The sequence below is a fragment of the Oncorhynchus mykiss genome, chromosome 24 (genome assembly GCF_057628025.1).
Source record: "Oncorhynchus mykiss isolate SJ-2025 chromosome 24, ASM5762802v1, whole genome shotgun sequence".
Lineage (NCBI taxonomy): Eukaryota > Metazoa > Chordata > Actinopteri > Salmoniformes > Salmonidae > Oncorhynchus > Oncorhynchus mykiss.
Window position 1 is genome coordinate 11,945,479 of NC_143045.1, and position 14,876 is coordinate 11,960,354.

At 47.2% G+C, this 14,876-nt stretch overlaps 1 protein-coding gene across 1 annotated transcript in view; it reads left to right on the forward strand.

Annotated features, from left to right (window-relative positions):
- LOC110503319 (delta and Notch-like epidermal growth factor-related receptor) overlaps positions 1 to 14,876 on the forward strand; it is an 81,182-nt gene that overhangs the window by 60,165 nt on the left and 6,141 nt on the right. The window contains exons 6-8 of the mRNA XM_090218281.1: positions 241 to 394; positions 1,236 to 1,349; positions 9,945 to 10,175. Coding sequence (XP_090074407.1) covers positions 241 to 394; positions 1,236 to 1,349; positions 9,945 to 10,175 — 499 coding nt within the window. The remainder of the gene's footprint in view (positions 1 to 240; positions 395 to 1,235; positions 1,350 to 9,944; positions 10,176 to 14,876) is intronic.

Below are 14,876 nucleotides of genomic sequence, written 5' to 3' on the forward strand. Positions count from 1 at the left end.
GTGATAGACTGAGGTCCTGCTAACTCGTTCCCTCCCCCCTACAGGTGCATTGTTACAGGGTGATTTAGCACACCACACTATGGGGAGCTGGGAGGAAAAGGGCATCGGTGAGGTGTACAGGACTAACAATAGAGAATCGCAGAGCCCCATGTAGCCCCAGTATCCAGAACCATCCCAGTGATGTATAAAGTGTTTTGAGTCAGTATGTGACAGTGACCCCGTGTCCCCTCTGACCTCTAGAGCACCTTCTTCTGTGAGTGTGAGGATGGTTACTCTGGGATATTCTGTGAGGAGTTTGATGCCTGCCGCCTCAGGCCCTGCCAGAACTACGCCATCTGTAGTGACTTGAGGCAGGGGGACGAGGGCCGTAACTTCACTTGTATCTGCCCCCCAGGTAACTACTTTGTTTGTGTGTGTGTGTGTGTCTGTCTGTACATGCGTATGAGCGTGCATCACAGGAGCCTGCTGAGGGGAGGACGGCTCATAATAATGGCCGGAACGGTGCAAATGGAATGGCATCAAACACTTGCAAATCAAAAGTGGTTGATGTATTTGACACCATTCCACCGATTCCGCTCCAGCCATTACGAGCCCGCTCTGCCCAACCCCATGTGGAATGCATGCCTGCGTGTGTGTGAGTGTCTCCAAATGAAATAGGGAATGCAGAGAAGAATGCAACCTTTCAACTTATCAACTAGATATGTTTGGGGCCCGGGCCAGTGAGTGCAGCTCTGATCTACTTGACAGGTTAATTACCTTGTTATAGAAGCAGAGGCTGTTGTTGATGGCCAGCCACATCTTATTAGAGAAGGGTGATTACAGGACTGTGGTGGTGTGTCTGTCTGCCTGACAGACTGAGGGCATTGGGTTCTCACAGGCTCATCCAGAGCAATATGGAGGCCGCACTACATGATTAATGTTAATTGGCTTGATGGGTAGTAAGGCTGGAGGTAATTGGCTAGATGCAGGACTTGTTGACTTGTTCTTGGAAGAGTGAGGGTTCTGTTTTGAATTGACCTAATGAGTTAATGAGGATAGACAGTCATGGGGAAGTGTGAGACGTAGGGTGACCGGTGTGAAATGTGTGTGTGTGTGTGATGCATCCGTGCATGCTTGTTATAGTGGTAGTTGGTTGGTTTGCATGTCAATGCTTTAGAGTTGCGTGTGTATATTTGGCTCCTGTGTGTGTTCAGGTTTAATGCTATGTGACACTGTGTTTCGTCTGTGTGCTACAGGGTTCCAGGGTGATCTTTGCCAGTTGCAGGTGGACCACTGCCTGTCTCAGCCCTGCAGAAACGGTGCTACCTGCTCCAGCAGCCTGGCAGGACCCAGGTGCTACTGCCCTGAGGGTAGGTACTTTATCATAGGTCTGCCTTGAGGGTAGGTACTTTATCATAGGTCTGCCTTGAGGGTAGGTACTTTATCATAGGTCTGCCCTGAAGGTACCCCAGTACCAATAGCACAGCAATGCTCTGAGTGCAGAACAACTCTTGCCATAACATAACATGTACAGATCCACAGCAATGCACAATAGCAAGGATGTACTGCACAATAGCAAGGATGTACTGCACAATAGCAAGGATGTACTGCACAATACCACGTTGTTAATCCGTTTTATTTTCAGATCCTCATTAGCTGGTTGTGTGTGTGTTGGACTGTCCTGGTTCTAGGCGTGTGTCTGGTGTTCTTGTGTGCGTGCGTGGTGTGTATATGCGTCAGTGTGTGTGCGTGTGAGTCCGAATGTGTGTGTGAGGCTATCATGGTAGCGCTGCTGTTAGTTTCTGTGTCTGCTCTCTGTTTATCTGTGCCAGCCCGTTGCTTAATTTAAGCCTTCCTCCGCTAGTCTAATTAGTCCTCCTGGCCCTAACGACCTGCTCTCAGCCCCACATGGGAAATCTACACTAGCCCGCTAAAACTAAATTCTGCCAAACACAGCACTCCTAAATAAGGGCATGCCAATCCACGCTTTTTATGTACACACACACACACACACACACACACACACACACACACACACACACACACACACACACACACACACACACACACACACACACACACACACACACTCCCATGGAAAACCATCCTGGAACAATCCTCTTCGAACAGATCAACACAACAACAGAGGTAGAAATGTACAACCTGATCCAGAAAATATAGTACATTGCAGGTACAATTCCCTGCGGTCACTGAGTTCTGATTCACAGTCCTGCTAGCAACGCAACTCAGATTAAATTATTAATCTTACACTGTTGGACGAGCGCCAATGCCGACCAGAATATTTTATCCATCCACAGCAGTTTTTTTCCTTTGGTTGTTTTCACAGAGACATCGTGGTTATGGTGCAACAATGGGGGCGGAAACTGCTTCAGCACTTTTTAATTAGTACGACAAGGAGTTGTGTGTGTATGTGTGTGCGCGTGTTTGTGTGTGTGTGTGTGTGTGTGAGAGAGAGGGCCTCAAAATCTTTAACAGGTTCGTTAGGTAATCCTGCCGTTAGATGCCTTTCTACTGGATTTCAAGGCAATTAGCCAATCACATTCTCCAGTGAGCATGTGACTGCAGGTCAACACAATCAGCCAGTGGAGGCACCTCTCACCTCTACCTCTGTTTATACACAACACACTGGGAGTGGGAGCAGACAGCTCCACACTGCAGACTCATGTCCACCTGATTCCCATCCAGTCGTGAGAGACTGAGGAGGAGAGACGTAAAGAATGTGTTAGGGTTCACGGTTGTTGTTGTTTACTTTTTGTTGTTTTCATGCAGGTGAATGTGAGGGCAAAAGTACAGTACCAGTCTAAAGTTTGGACACACCTACTCATTCAAGGGTTTTTCTTCATTTTTTATATTTTCTACATTGTAGAACAATAGTGAAGACATCAAAACTATGAAATAACACATATGGATTCATGTAGTAGCCAAAAAAGTGTTATAAAATATATTTGAATTAGTTTGTTCTTCAAAGTAGTCATCCTTTGACTTGATGACAGCTTTGCACACTCTTGGCATTCTCTCAACCAGCTTCACCTGGGAGTTCCCACATATGCTGAGCACATGTTAGCTGCTTTTCCTTCACTCTGCGGTCCGACTCCTCACAAACCATCTCAATTGGGTTGAGGTCAGGTGATTGTGGAGGCAAGATAATCTGATGTAGCACTCCATCACTCTCCTTTTAGTCAAATAGCTCTTACAAAGCCTGGAGGTGTGTTGGGCCATTGTCCTGTTGAAACACAAATGATATTCCCACTAAGTGCAAACCAAGTGTGCCTTGAATTCTAAATAAATCACCAACAGTGTCACCAGCAAAGCACCCACACACCATCACACCTCCTCCTTCATGCTTCACGGTGGGAACTTCACATGCAGAGATCATCCGTTCACCTACTCTGCGTTTCACAAAGACATGGCGGTTGGAACCAAAAATCTCAAATTTGGACTCATCAGACCAAAGGACAGATTTCCACTGGTCCACTGGTCCAAGCAAGTCTCTTCTTCTTATTGCTGCCCTTTAGTAATGGTTTCTTTGCAGCAATTCGACCATGAAGGCCTGATTCACACTGTATCCTCTGAACAGTTGATGTTGAGATGTGTCTGTTACTTGAACTCTGTGAAACATTTATTTGGGATGCAATTTCTGAGGCTGGTAACTCTAATGAACTTATCCTCTGCAGCAGAAGTAACTCTGGGTCTTCCTTTCCTGTGGCGGTCCCTATGAGAGCCAGTTTCATCATAGTGCTTAATGGTTTTGCGACTGCACTTGGAGAAACTTTCAAAGTTCTTGAAATTCTCCGGATTTACTGACCTTCATGTCTTAAAGTAATGATGGACTGTCGTTTGTTTTTGCTTATTTGAGCTGTTCTTGCCATGATATGGACTTGGTCTTCTGTATACCACCCCTACCTTGTCACAACAACTGATTGGCTCAAACTCATTAAGAAGGAAAGAAATTCCACAAATTCACTTTTAACAAGGCACACCTGTTAATTGAAATGCATTCCAGGTGACTACCTCATGAAGCTGGTTGAGAGAATGCCAAAAGTGTGCAAAGCTGTCATCAAGGCAAATGGTGGCTACTTTGATGAATCTCAAATATAAAATATATTTTGATATATTTAGCACTTTTTCTGTTACTACATGATTCCATATATGTTATTTCATAGTTTTGATGTCTTCACTATTATTCTAAAACTGTTGAAACTGGTACTGTATATCATAGTTGTATTCTACAAAGCAGGATTATGGAGTTAGTGTCACGCCTGCTCCCGCTCCCCCTCTCTGGCACTCGAGGATGCCAGGATGCCGATCATTACGTACACCTGTCACCATCATTACACGCATCAGAGCTACATTGGACTCACCTGGAATCCATCACTTTATTGATCGTCTCCTCTATATCTGTCTATTCCTCAGTTAGATCCCCATGTCAGCATTAATGTCATTATGTTTCCCCTGTCCAGATGCTGTCCGTGTTTTGTTTCATATCTGTTATTTATTAAATATTCACTCCCTGTACTTGCTTTTTGCCTCCCAGCGTCTGTCCTCACAGAACACTGAACACTAATATTGGAAGCATCAGGGAGATTTTTTGTTTTTGGTTTGGTTGGAGGAACCGAGGATGCCTCAGCTGGCTCGTCAGGCTTCCATGCCTTAGCTGGCTCAGGTGTGCATTGGATACTGTCAGCCAGCTCATCAGGCTCCCACGCCTCAGCAGGCTCCTTCGGCTCTCAACGCCTCAGCCGGCTCGTCGGGCTCCCACGCCTCAGTCGGCTCGTCGGACTCCCACGCCTCAGCCGGCTCGCCGGGCTGCCACGCCTCAGCCGGCTCGCCGGGCTGCCACGCCTCAGCCGGCTCGCCGGGCTGCCACGCCTCAGCCGGCTCGCCGGGCTGCCACGCCTCAGCCGGCTCAGCCGGCTCGCCGGGCTCCCTCAGTTTGATCCCTTTGTCAGCATTAATGTCATTATGTTTCCCCTGTCCAGATGCTGTCCGTGTTTTGTTTCAAGTCTATTATTTATTAAATATTCACTCCCTGTACTTGTTTCTCGTCTCCCAGCATATGTCCTCGCAGTTAGCCAGTTAGCTTTTTAAAATATTCTGATATAACTTTTTATTATGGTCTAATTATGGTCTAATTAATTTAACAAATGAATAGACATATCTAAGTTTAGCTTTTTTATTTAATTATAAAATCTATCGTTTTTTCTGGTTGCTTATCAAAGTTAGCTGGCTAATTCATTTATCCTGCTTTGTAGCATACCCCTCAGTGCTAGGTACAGAGAAGTTGTGTTGTATGGCATTTCCTTGTATAACACACAGCAGAAGCAGTGTCTTCCATGAGGAAAACACAATCTCTTGTACTGTTGTTTCTTTACCTTTTTACCTTTCCTTTCGGACTAGACTGTCTCTCTTCTTTATTTGGAGAAGAAGTATATTTACTCTTGCTCCTCTCTTTTAACTATCACTGGAGACACATGAAGTGAAGAGCTTTCATAAGAATTTGGTTTCTTTTTAAAAAACCTCTCTGGGATATGTGGGACGTCCCACCTGGCCAAAAGCCAGGGAAAATGCAGAGCGCCAAATTCAAATAAATGACTATAAAAATCTAACTTTCATTAAATCACACTTGCAAGATAGCAAATTAAAGCTACACTTGTTGTGAATCCAGCCAACATGTCAGATTTCAAAAAGGCTTTTCGGCTAAAGAAAGCAATGCCATTATCTGAGGATAGCACTATAGTAAACAAAGAGAGAAACCATATTTCAACCCTGCAGGTGCGACATAAAATGCAGAAATAAAAATATAATTCATGCCTTACCTTTGACGAGCTTCTTTTGTTGGCACTCCAATATGTCCCATAAACATCACAAATGGTCCCTTTGTTCAATTACTTCCGGCAATATTTATCCAAAATGTCCATATATTTGGCGCGTTTGATCCAGAAAAACACCAGTTCCAACTTGCTCAACGTGACTGCAAAATATATCAAAAGTTACCTGTAAACTTTGCCAAAACATTTCAAACTACTTTTGTAATAAAACTTTAGGTATTTTTTAACGTAAATAATCAATAAAATTGAAGACGGGATGATCTGTGTTCAACACAGGAAGAAAACAAACTGAAGCATGCTTTCTGGTCACGTGCCTCTAACAGTACACTTCAAGTGACCCTCGTTCAAGATGGCCGTACTTCTTCATTACACAAAGGAATAACCTCAACCAATTTCTAAAGACTGTTGACATCCTGTGGAAGCGATAGGAACTGCAAGAATGTCCCTTAGAAATCTGATCTGAAATCTGAAATCTGATTCCCAATGAAAACCCATTGAAAAGAGAGTGACCTCAAAAAAATAACAATTTCTGTTATAGGTTCTGTTATATTCACAGACATGATACAAACCGTTTTAGAAACTTCAGAGTGTTTTCTATCCAAATCTACTAATAATATGCATATTTTATATTCTGGGGATGAGTAGCAGGCAGTTGAATATGGTCATGCATTTCTTCCGGACGTGAAAATACTGCACCCTGTCATACAGAAGTTAAAGCATTCTCCCAATGTGCACAAGCACCCATGCACGCACGCACGCACGCACGCACACACACACACACACACACACACACACACACACACACACACACACACACACACACACACACACACACACACACACACACACACACACACACACACACACACAGAGAGAAACCTATTTCTGTCAGCTGTTCCCAGTGTTGTATAACTGCCTACCCACACACACATAAATCAGACCAAGTTTATTTAGCACAGATCCTCTCGGCGGAAGTTATCACGCTGTGCATAAAACAAAGTGATGGATGACAGCAGATGACAACAATAGCAGAGGAAATTACGGCTTATGATCACCGAATGCCACTGCTGAATGCAAATAGCTGCGTTTTTTCCTGTCTTTGAGCAGGTGAATAGCATTACCACAGCAGTATCATAAACATGACACAAGTCCGGTTATTAGGTGTCATGTCCATTCGTGACCCCTCATGTCAGATGACATACTGCCTACGAGCCCTTGTCAAAAGTAGTGCACTTAATAGGAAACCAATAAGATCTCCAAGTTTTACCAATTTGACTTCAGATTCAGACTTTAATCGACATTTCTCCAAATGTCAAATTTAGAAAACAAGGGTTGGGATAGGCTTAAAACATGACATTTAGGCATTCATCACGAATCATTAAGTTACGGGTTAAAGTCTGATGTCCTCAGGACATGAACAGACGTCAAATTTCAAAGTCAATCTTGAGCGATTTTCTTGAAGGAATATGGGTACAATTTCAGACACAACCAGAGCCTCTAGAGGTCGTTCCCAGCAGTCCTCCTAGCTCTGTGTCTGTCCTCTGAGGTCGTTCCCAGCAGTCCTCCTAGCTCTGTGTCTGTCCTCTGAGGTCTCTCTCTCTCAGCTCTGGGACTGGCACTGTCTCCAGTGGGGAACAGGAGGGGTGGGGGTGCTATATTTAGACTCCTAACTCGCTCTACAGTATTGGCAAGTAGAAGCGGTACAGCAGCTCTGCAAAAGCTGTTTTCTTCTCATATCAGAGCTCCCCTGGGAATCTGGTTAAGTGTGGAGGCTTGGTAAAGTGCGTGTGGTGGTGATGGTGGGGGGTTCGGTGCATGTGGGGGTGCACGTGTGTGCGTGCATGTGTGCAAATGCATGCACTCGCATGCGTGCGCGTGTGTGTGTCTTTACCATGCCTGCTGACCCCTACCCCCTGTGTCATAGTGAATTATGAGCTTGATCATTTGTCAGCATGAGTTGTCAGCATGATCCGAGAGAGAGAGAGAGAGACAGAGAGAGAGAGACAAAGACAAAGATAGGGAGAGAGAATGACAGAGAGCAGAAAGAAAGAGGAAGAAGGAAAGAAAATGAGAGAGAGAGAGAGATGGGGTCCTGATGCTCAGACACCCAGCCAGTCTCCCTGACAACACTGCCCAAGGCAAATGCACACACACACACAGCAGAGTGTCAGATTTTCCTCCCTCCTTTCTTCTTCACATTCTCCTCTTTGGCACCTTGACCTCTCTCTTGTCTTTACCTCTCGTCATGTCTCCTTTTCTACAACATCTGAGATGATGTGCGGTTGTGTGTCTATGTGTGTGTGTGTGTGCACATGTATGTGTGTGTTACATGTCTCCACCCAACGCCACACTTCAGTATCCAACATTTGTCCGGGGGGGGGGGGGGGTTTGGGATAGGGTTGAAACAGAAAAAAAATAACAATGTGTGCCTAGCAATGGGATTGAACCTGCAATCCTCTTAGCTGTGGAGCAAAACAGTCAACATCAGGAAATTTGGATGGAACCAAATCAAAGCATGACAACTGAATGTTGCTTCTACATTGATACATTTTGATCACTTGGTCCCCTCCCTCATGTCAAACACTTGGATTCAGGAGGCGGGATTATTAAGGGAAAAGGGGGACTCTAACTCTCATTTTATACACCAATGGTTACAAGTCATTTTTTTCAAATTTGTAGCACTTCTATCCCCCAAATTATTATGGGTAATAAAAGGCTATTTGAAATGGGATCTTTTTTGTTCAGGACCTTTAAGCCCTTCTATCCCCACCCGTAACTCCCTAGCAAGCCGTGATCCTGCTCGATGGTAATAGGCACTCACGTTGCCCCTAGTGACTGGTATGGAAGGCATCTCCCGACGTCTTGGAGACCTGGAAAAACATCTAATATTACAGCCTATCTGGTGTGACCTGGCTGCTCCACTCCCACTAGCTTCCTACATCCTGTTGCTCTTATGAGAAATACTGATCAATTGGGTCACCCTCAATCAAACCTCCATTTTGTCACACCTTCTGCAATCACTGCCTCCATCTCTGCCACTCTCAAGGTGCCACCCTTGCCTCTTCCCTCCTCACCTCTCTCCACCTTGACCCTCTGTCCTCCCTCCTTCCTCAGGAGAATGGTTCCATCACAAGCTGTTTTTTTCGGGATCGTTGCCATGGTAGCGCAGAGAGGAGACTGTAGTTTATTGTGATAGGACTGTGCCTATGGGTGTGTGCTGGCCTGTGTGTGTGCGTGTGTGTGCGTGTTACACAGTCAATATAACCTGGGAACATGTTGATTGCGTCAGTGTGTGTATTTCATCGGGCTAATGAAGAGAGGCTTTCAGGGTCTGCTGATTCATGTATTCAGATGCATGGAGGACTCTATATCACCCAGATTGATGGACATTTATTATTTCACTGTCAGTGCAGAGAGGGAGGAATAATCTACTGGAGTCAGTGGGTTCTGTGTGGGTCTTCTTTCTTTCTTTCTCATAAATTATACATGTATGAACTACACATTGACACATCCAGCCCAAAGCAGGAGGTTTAAAAAAAATGTGCCGGAGCATGTCTTTAAGTATGGGCTTTCTGGCTTGGGTCAAATAACAGTGCCTGTTTGTTTGTATGTGTTTGTGTGTGGGCGGGGGATGGGGGACGGGGCATGGGTTTGTGTGTGTAGACAAAACAGACGCTGTAGGCTACATCCCAGTGAGTCCACAGACCCACCTGAACACCCACAATGCGGTTCATCACAACCCCAGAACCCCCGAACCCCATAGCATTCCTGCCACCAGACCAGATGCTCCCCACCCCCTCTCTCGCTCTCACTCACTCACACTCGCTCTCTCTCGCTTGCTCTCTCTCTCTCTCTCTCTCTCTCTCTCTCTTTCTTTCTTTCTTTCTTTCTTTCTTTCTTTCTTTCTTTCTTTCTTTCTTTCTTTCTTTCTTTCTTTCGCTCTCTCTCTCTCTCTCTCTCTCTCTCTCTCTCTCTCTCTGTCTTTCATTTTCCTTCCTTCATCGTCTTTTTTTGTGCTGTCATTCTCTCACCCTATCTTTGTCTTTGTCTTTCTCGTTGTCTCACTCTCTCTCTTTCTCTCCTCTCTCTCTCTTGTACTCCCTTCATCTTTCTCAGGGTATCAGGGCAGTATGTGTGAACAGAGGGTGGACCCATGTGCCTCCAGCCCCTGCCACAACAACGGGAGCTGCTTCCCCCAGGGTCCCGGCCTGGACTTTGGCTGCAGCTGTGCTGCCGGCTTCACCGGCCCAACCTGTGCCCAGCTGGTGGACTTCTGTGCCCTCAACCCCTGTGCCCATGGGATCTGCCGCAGTGTGGGCACCAGCTACAGATGTCTGTGTGTCCCAGGTGAGCCATTAAATAACAGTGCCTGTTTAAATGGGGGGTATTCTCTATCTGATCAACCTTCAATTTTCCACACTATAGATAAGCTCTAAGACTATCTAACAGATTGATTCTCCCACAATAAATCAGATATCACAGTAAACCTAACACATATAATATAACAGTGCATTCGGAAAGTATTCAGACCCCTTATGTTACAGCCTTATTCCCCTAAAAAATGTGTTCTATCAATCTACACACAATACCCCATAATGACAAAGCAAAAACAGGTTTTTATTATTTATAATTGTTTTTGTTTTTTTAACAGAAATCTTACATTTTAATCTCACATGTTGAAGCACCTTAGCAGCCTCCAGTCTTCTTTGATGTGACACTACAAGCTTGGCACACCTGAACAGAGATGTTCGATCGGGTTCAAGTCCGGGCTCTGGCTGGGCCACTCAAGGACATTCAGAGACTTGTCCCAAAGCCACTCATGCGTTGTCTTGGCTATGTGCTTAGGGTTGTTGTCCTGTTGGAAGGCAAACCTTCGCCCCAGGCTTGAGCACTTTGGAGTAGGTTTTCATCAAGGATCTCTCTGTACTTTTCTCTGTTCATCTTTCCCTCGATCTTGACTAGTCACCCTGTCCCTGCCACTGAAAAACATCCCCACAGCATGATGCTGCCACCACCATAATTCACCGTAGGTATGGTGCCAGGATTCCTCCAGGTGTGATGCTTGGTATTAAGGCCAAAGAGTTCAATCTTGGTTTCAAAAGACCAGAGAATCTTGTTTCTCGTTGTCTGAGAGTCCTTTAGGTGTTTTTTTTTGCAAACTCCAAGCAGGCTGTCATGTGCCTTTTACTGAGGAGTGGCTTTGTCTGGCCACTCTACCATAAAGGCCTGATTGGTGGTGTGCTGCAGAGATGGTTGTCCTTCTGGAAGGTTCTTCCATCATCACAAAGGAACTCTGGAGCTCTGTTAGAGTGACCATCGGGTTCCTGGTCACCTCCTTGACCAAGGCCCTTCTCCCCTGATTGCTCAGTTTGGCTTGGCAACCAGTTATAGGAAGAGTGTTGGTGGTTCCAAACTTCTTCTATTTAAGAATGATGAAGGCCAAGTTGTTCTTGGTGACCTTCAATTCTGCAGAAATGTTTTGGTACACTTCCCCAGATCTGTGCCTCGACACAATCCCATCTCGGAGCTCTACGGACAATTCCTTTGACCTCATGCCTTGGTTTTTGCTCGGACATGCACTGTCAACAGTGTGACCTTATACAGACAGGTGTGTGCCTTTCCAAATTATGTCCAATTTTTGAATTTACAACAGATGGACTCCAATAAAGTTATAGAAACATCTCAAGAATGATCAATGGAAACAGGATGCACCTGAGCTCAATTTCGAGTCTCATAGCAAAGGGTCTGAATACTTATAAGTAAGGTATTTCAGATTTTTATTTTTAATACATTTGCAAAAAAGTTTTTTTTTCTTCTTTTCATTATGGGGTATTGTGTGTAGATTGATGAGGGGGAAAAAAATATTGAATTCTGTAACGAAATACATTGGGAGTCAGGAAGCAAGTGCAGAAGGAGAGTTGAAAAATGAAATGATTCAGTTGAACAGAACATGAGAGGCGTACAGAACGTGAGAGAAATCAATACTACCAAGTGACTGCTGTCCACTGAGGGCTAAATAAAGTGGGAGTAAAAAGGAGATAATGATAACCAGGTGTGTGTAATGATTGTAGCAAGGGCCGGTGGTTAGTGGACCGGCGTGACAGTACCCCCCGGCCAGGAGGACTGACTCGAGGGCGAGGAGCGGGCCGGTCCGGACGGCGAAGAGGGTAATCCCGGATGATGTTGGGGTCCAGGATGTCTGCCCCTGGGACCCAAGAGCTCTCCTCAGAACTGTATGCCTCCTAGTCCACCAGGTATTGTAGCCAACCCCAATGATGTCAAGAATCCAGGAGGGACCTAATGGCATAGGTAGGGTTCCACTCGATGTCCAGGGGAGGCGGGGGGGTGTCTCGGGGGAGGACATCTGCCAGGGGACCAGGAACCACTGGCCTGGTGAGGGAGACATGAAAGGATGGTGAGATCCGGTAGTTGGAGGGGAGTTGTTGACGGTAAGTTACCTCATAGACCCTCCGGAGGACCTTGATGGGCCCCACAAACCGGAGACTAAGCTTCCGGCAGGGCACGCGGAGCGGGAGATTCCTAGTGGAGAGCCAGAAGCGATCACCAGGATGGAACCTCTGCCTCACTGCAGTGGCGGTCCGTCTGATCCTTCTGTTGGCAGAACCACTCGTTCACTGCAGGGGCCTCGGTCTGGCTCGGAGTCCATGAAGCCAGGGCCGGATAGTATCCCAGGACACACTGGAAGTGAATCAGCCCGGTGGAGGAGTGCCGAAGTGAGTTCTGAGCGTAGTCCTCCCAGGGAAGGAACCGGAACTACTCCCCCTGTCAGTCCTGGCAGTAACTCATTAGGAACCTCCCCAGCTCCTGGTTGATCCTCTCCACCTGCCCATTGGACTGAGGCCGGTACGCGGATGTCAGGCTGACCGTGCCCCCAGCTTCTCCATAAAGGCTTTCCATACCCGCAACCTGAATTGGGGACCACGGTTGGAAACGATGTCCCCCCTGGAAGACCATAGTGCCGAAAGACCTGCTGGAATAGTGTCTCCGCAACCTGGAGAGTGCTAGGCAGACCAGAGAGAGGCATAAAACGTAAGGATTTAGAAAATCTGTCAACAACCATAATAAGTTGTAAAACCATCAGAAAGGAGGAGATCAGTTCCGAAGTCTACGGACAGAGAGCGGTAGGTAGACCAGAGAGAGGGATAAAATGGCAGGATTTAGAGAATCTGTCAACAACAACCATAATAGTGGTAAAACCTTCAGAAAGGGGGAGATCAGTTACGAAGTCTATGGACAGATGTGACCAAGGCCGCTGAGACATGGGAAGGGGAATTAGTTTCCCTGCTGGAGCGTCCCGGGGAGATTTGGATTGGCCACATACAGAGCAAGAGTTGACATATTGGGCGACATCCTGCGCCAATACTTGTCGGAAAGGAATTGGATGGTGCGGATGATACCTGGGTGTCCAGTGGCAAGGGATGTGTGCCCAGGTCAACAGCCGATCCTCTTACCCCCGTGGGGATGTAGATGTGTTCTGGAGGGCAGGTAGCCAGAGCGGGTTCCCTCTCCAGAGCCTGACGGATGTCCACATCTACGTCCTAAAACACGGGGGTAACAATATGGGAGAACAGATTGATGGGCTGGAGGGCACTCACAGGACCCTCCACCGACGTGGAACCACAGGGTACGGGATTGCATGTCCCCTGGCATCCTGGTCCCCAGGCAGTGATTCTTTATTTGTTGTTGAATTTTTTACCCCTTTTTCTCCCCAATTTCGTGGTATCCAATTGTTAGTAGTTACTATCTTGTCTCATCACTACAACTCCCGTACGGGCTAGGGAGAGACGAAGGTTGAAATTCATGTGTCCTCCGATACACAACCCAACCAAGCCGCACTGCTTCTTAACACAACGCGCATCCAACCCTGAAGTCAGCCGCACCAATGTGTCGGAGGAAACACCGTGCACCTGGCAACCTTGGTTAGCGTGCACTGCGCCTGGCACGCCACAGGAGTTGCTTGTGCGCGATGAGACAAGGATATCCCTACCGGCCAAACCCTCCCTAACCCCGGACGACGCTAGGCCAATTGTGCGTCGCCCCACGGACCTCCCGGTCGCGGCCGGTTACGACAGACCCTGAGCCCAGAGTCTCTGGTGGCACAGCTGGCGCTGCAGTACAGCACCCTTAACCACTGCGCCACCCGGGAGGCCCCAGGCAGTGATTCTTATCCTCGACCAGGATATGGTGGGGTTATGACGTTGGAGTCATGGGAGGCCGAGGATGACTTTGTGTACGGGTGGGGTGATGATGAGGAAGGCTTTCCTGGCACATGGGTCCCACGGTGAGGGTGAATGGTGCTGTGATGTGCGTAATTGTGTCCCAATGGTCACGTATCCAGGGCTTGAACCGGAAAAGTAGAGGAGAGCAGGTACAAAGTTATGGTCCTGGAGGAGGCAAGTGCCTGGTTGATGAAGTTCCCTGCGGCACCAGAGTCCACTAGAGCTGTAGAGACAACACTTGAGGGACAGCCAGCCAGTGAAATGGGAACCAGAAAGGGTTTGGCGGAAAATTATGATGATGGAATACTCATGCCTACCCTGGGAGATGGAAGGTCACGGGGCCGCACCTCTGCTCTAGTGGACCCCGGGTTTGGATGCACCGGACAACACTGAAGCTGGTGCCCATCCTGGCCTGCAATAGGGACAGAGCCCCAGGTGTCTCTGGCGACGCCGCTCTGCCATGGAGAGGTGTATAGCCCCTACCTCCATGGGTTCAGGCTCTGCCTCAGGACAGCCAAAGGAGGAAGGCGAGTGCGAGGTGGGCACAGGCGCTCCCAAAGATTGCCACCCTGACAAGCCAACTCCGTCTGGACCTCTTCACGCAGTCCTCTCCAGAATAGAGTGTGGAGCACCGGCTCATTCCATCCGCTGGAGGCTGCCACAGTACGAAAGGTGAAGGTGTACTCCGCAGCGATCTGGGCACCCTGCTGGAGTTGGAGAAGTCACTCACCTCCCTCTCTGCCCTCTGGAGGATGGTTGAAGACCACCCTGAACAGAGCCATGAACCTCTCATCGGAACCCAGCTCCT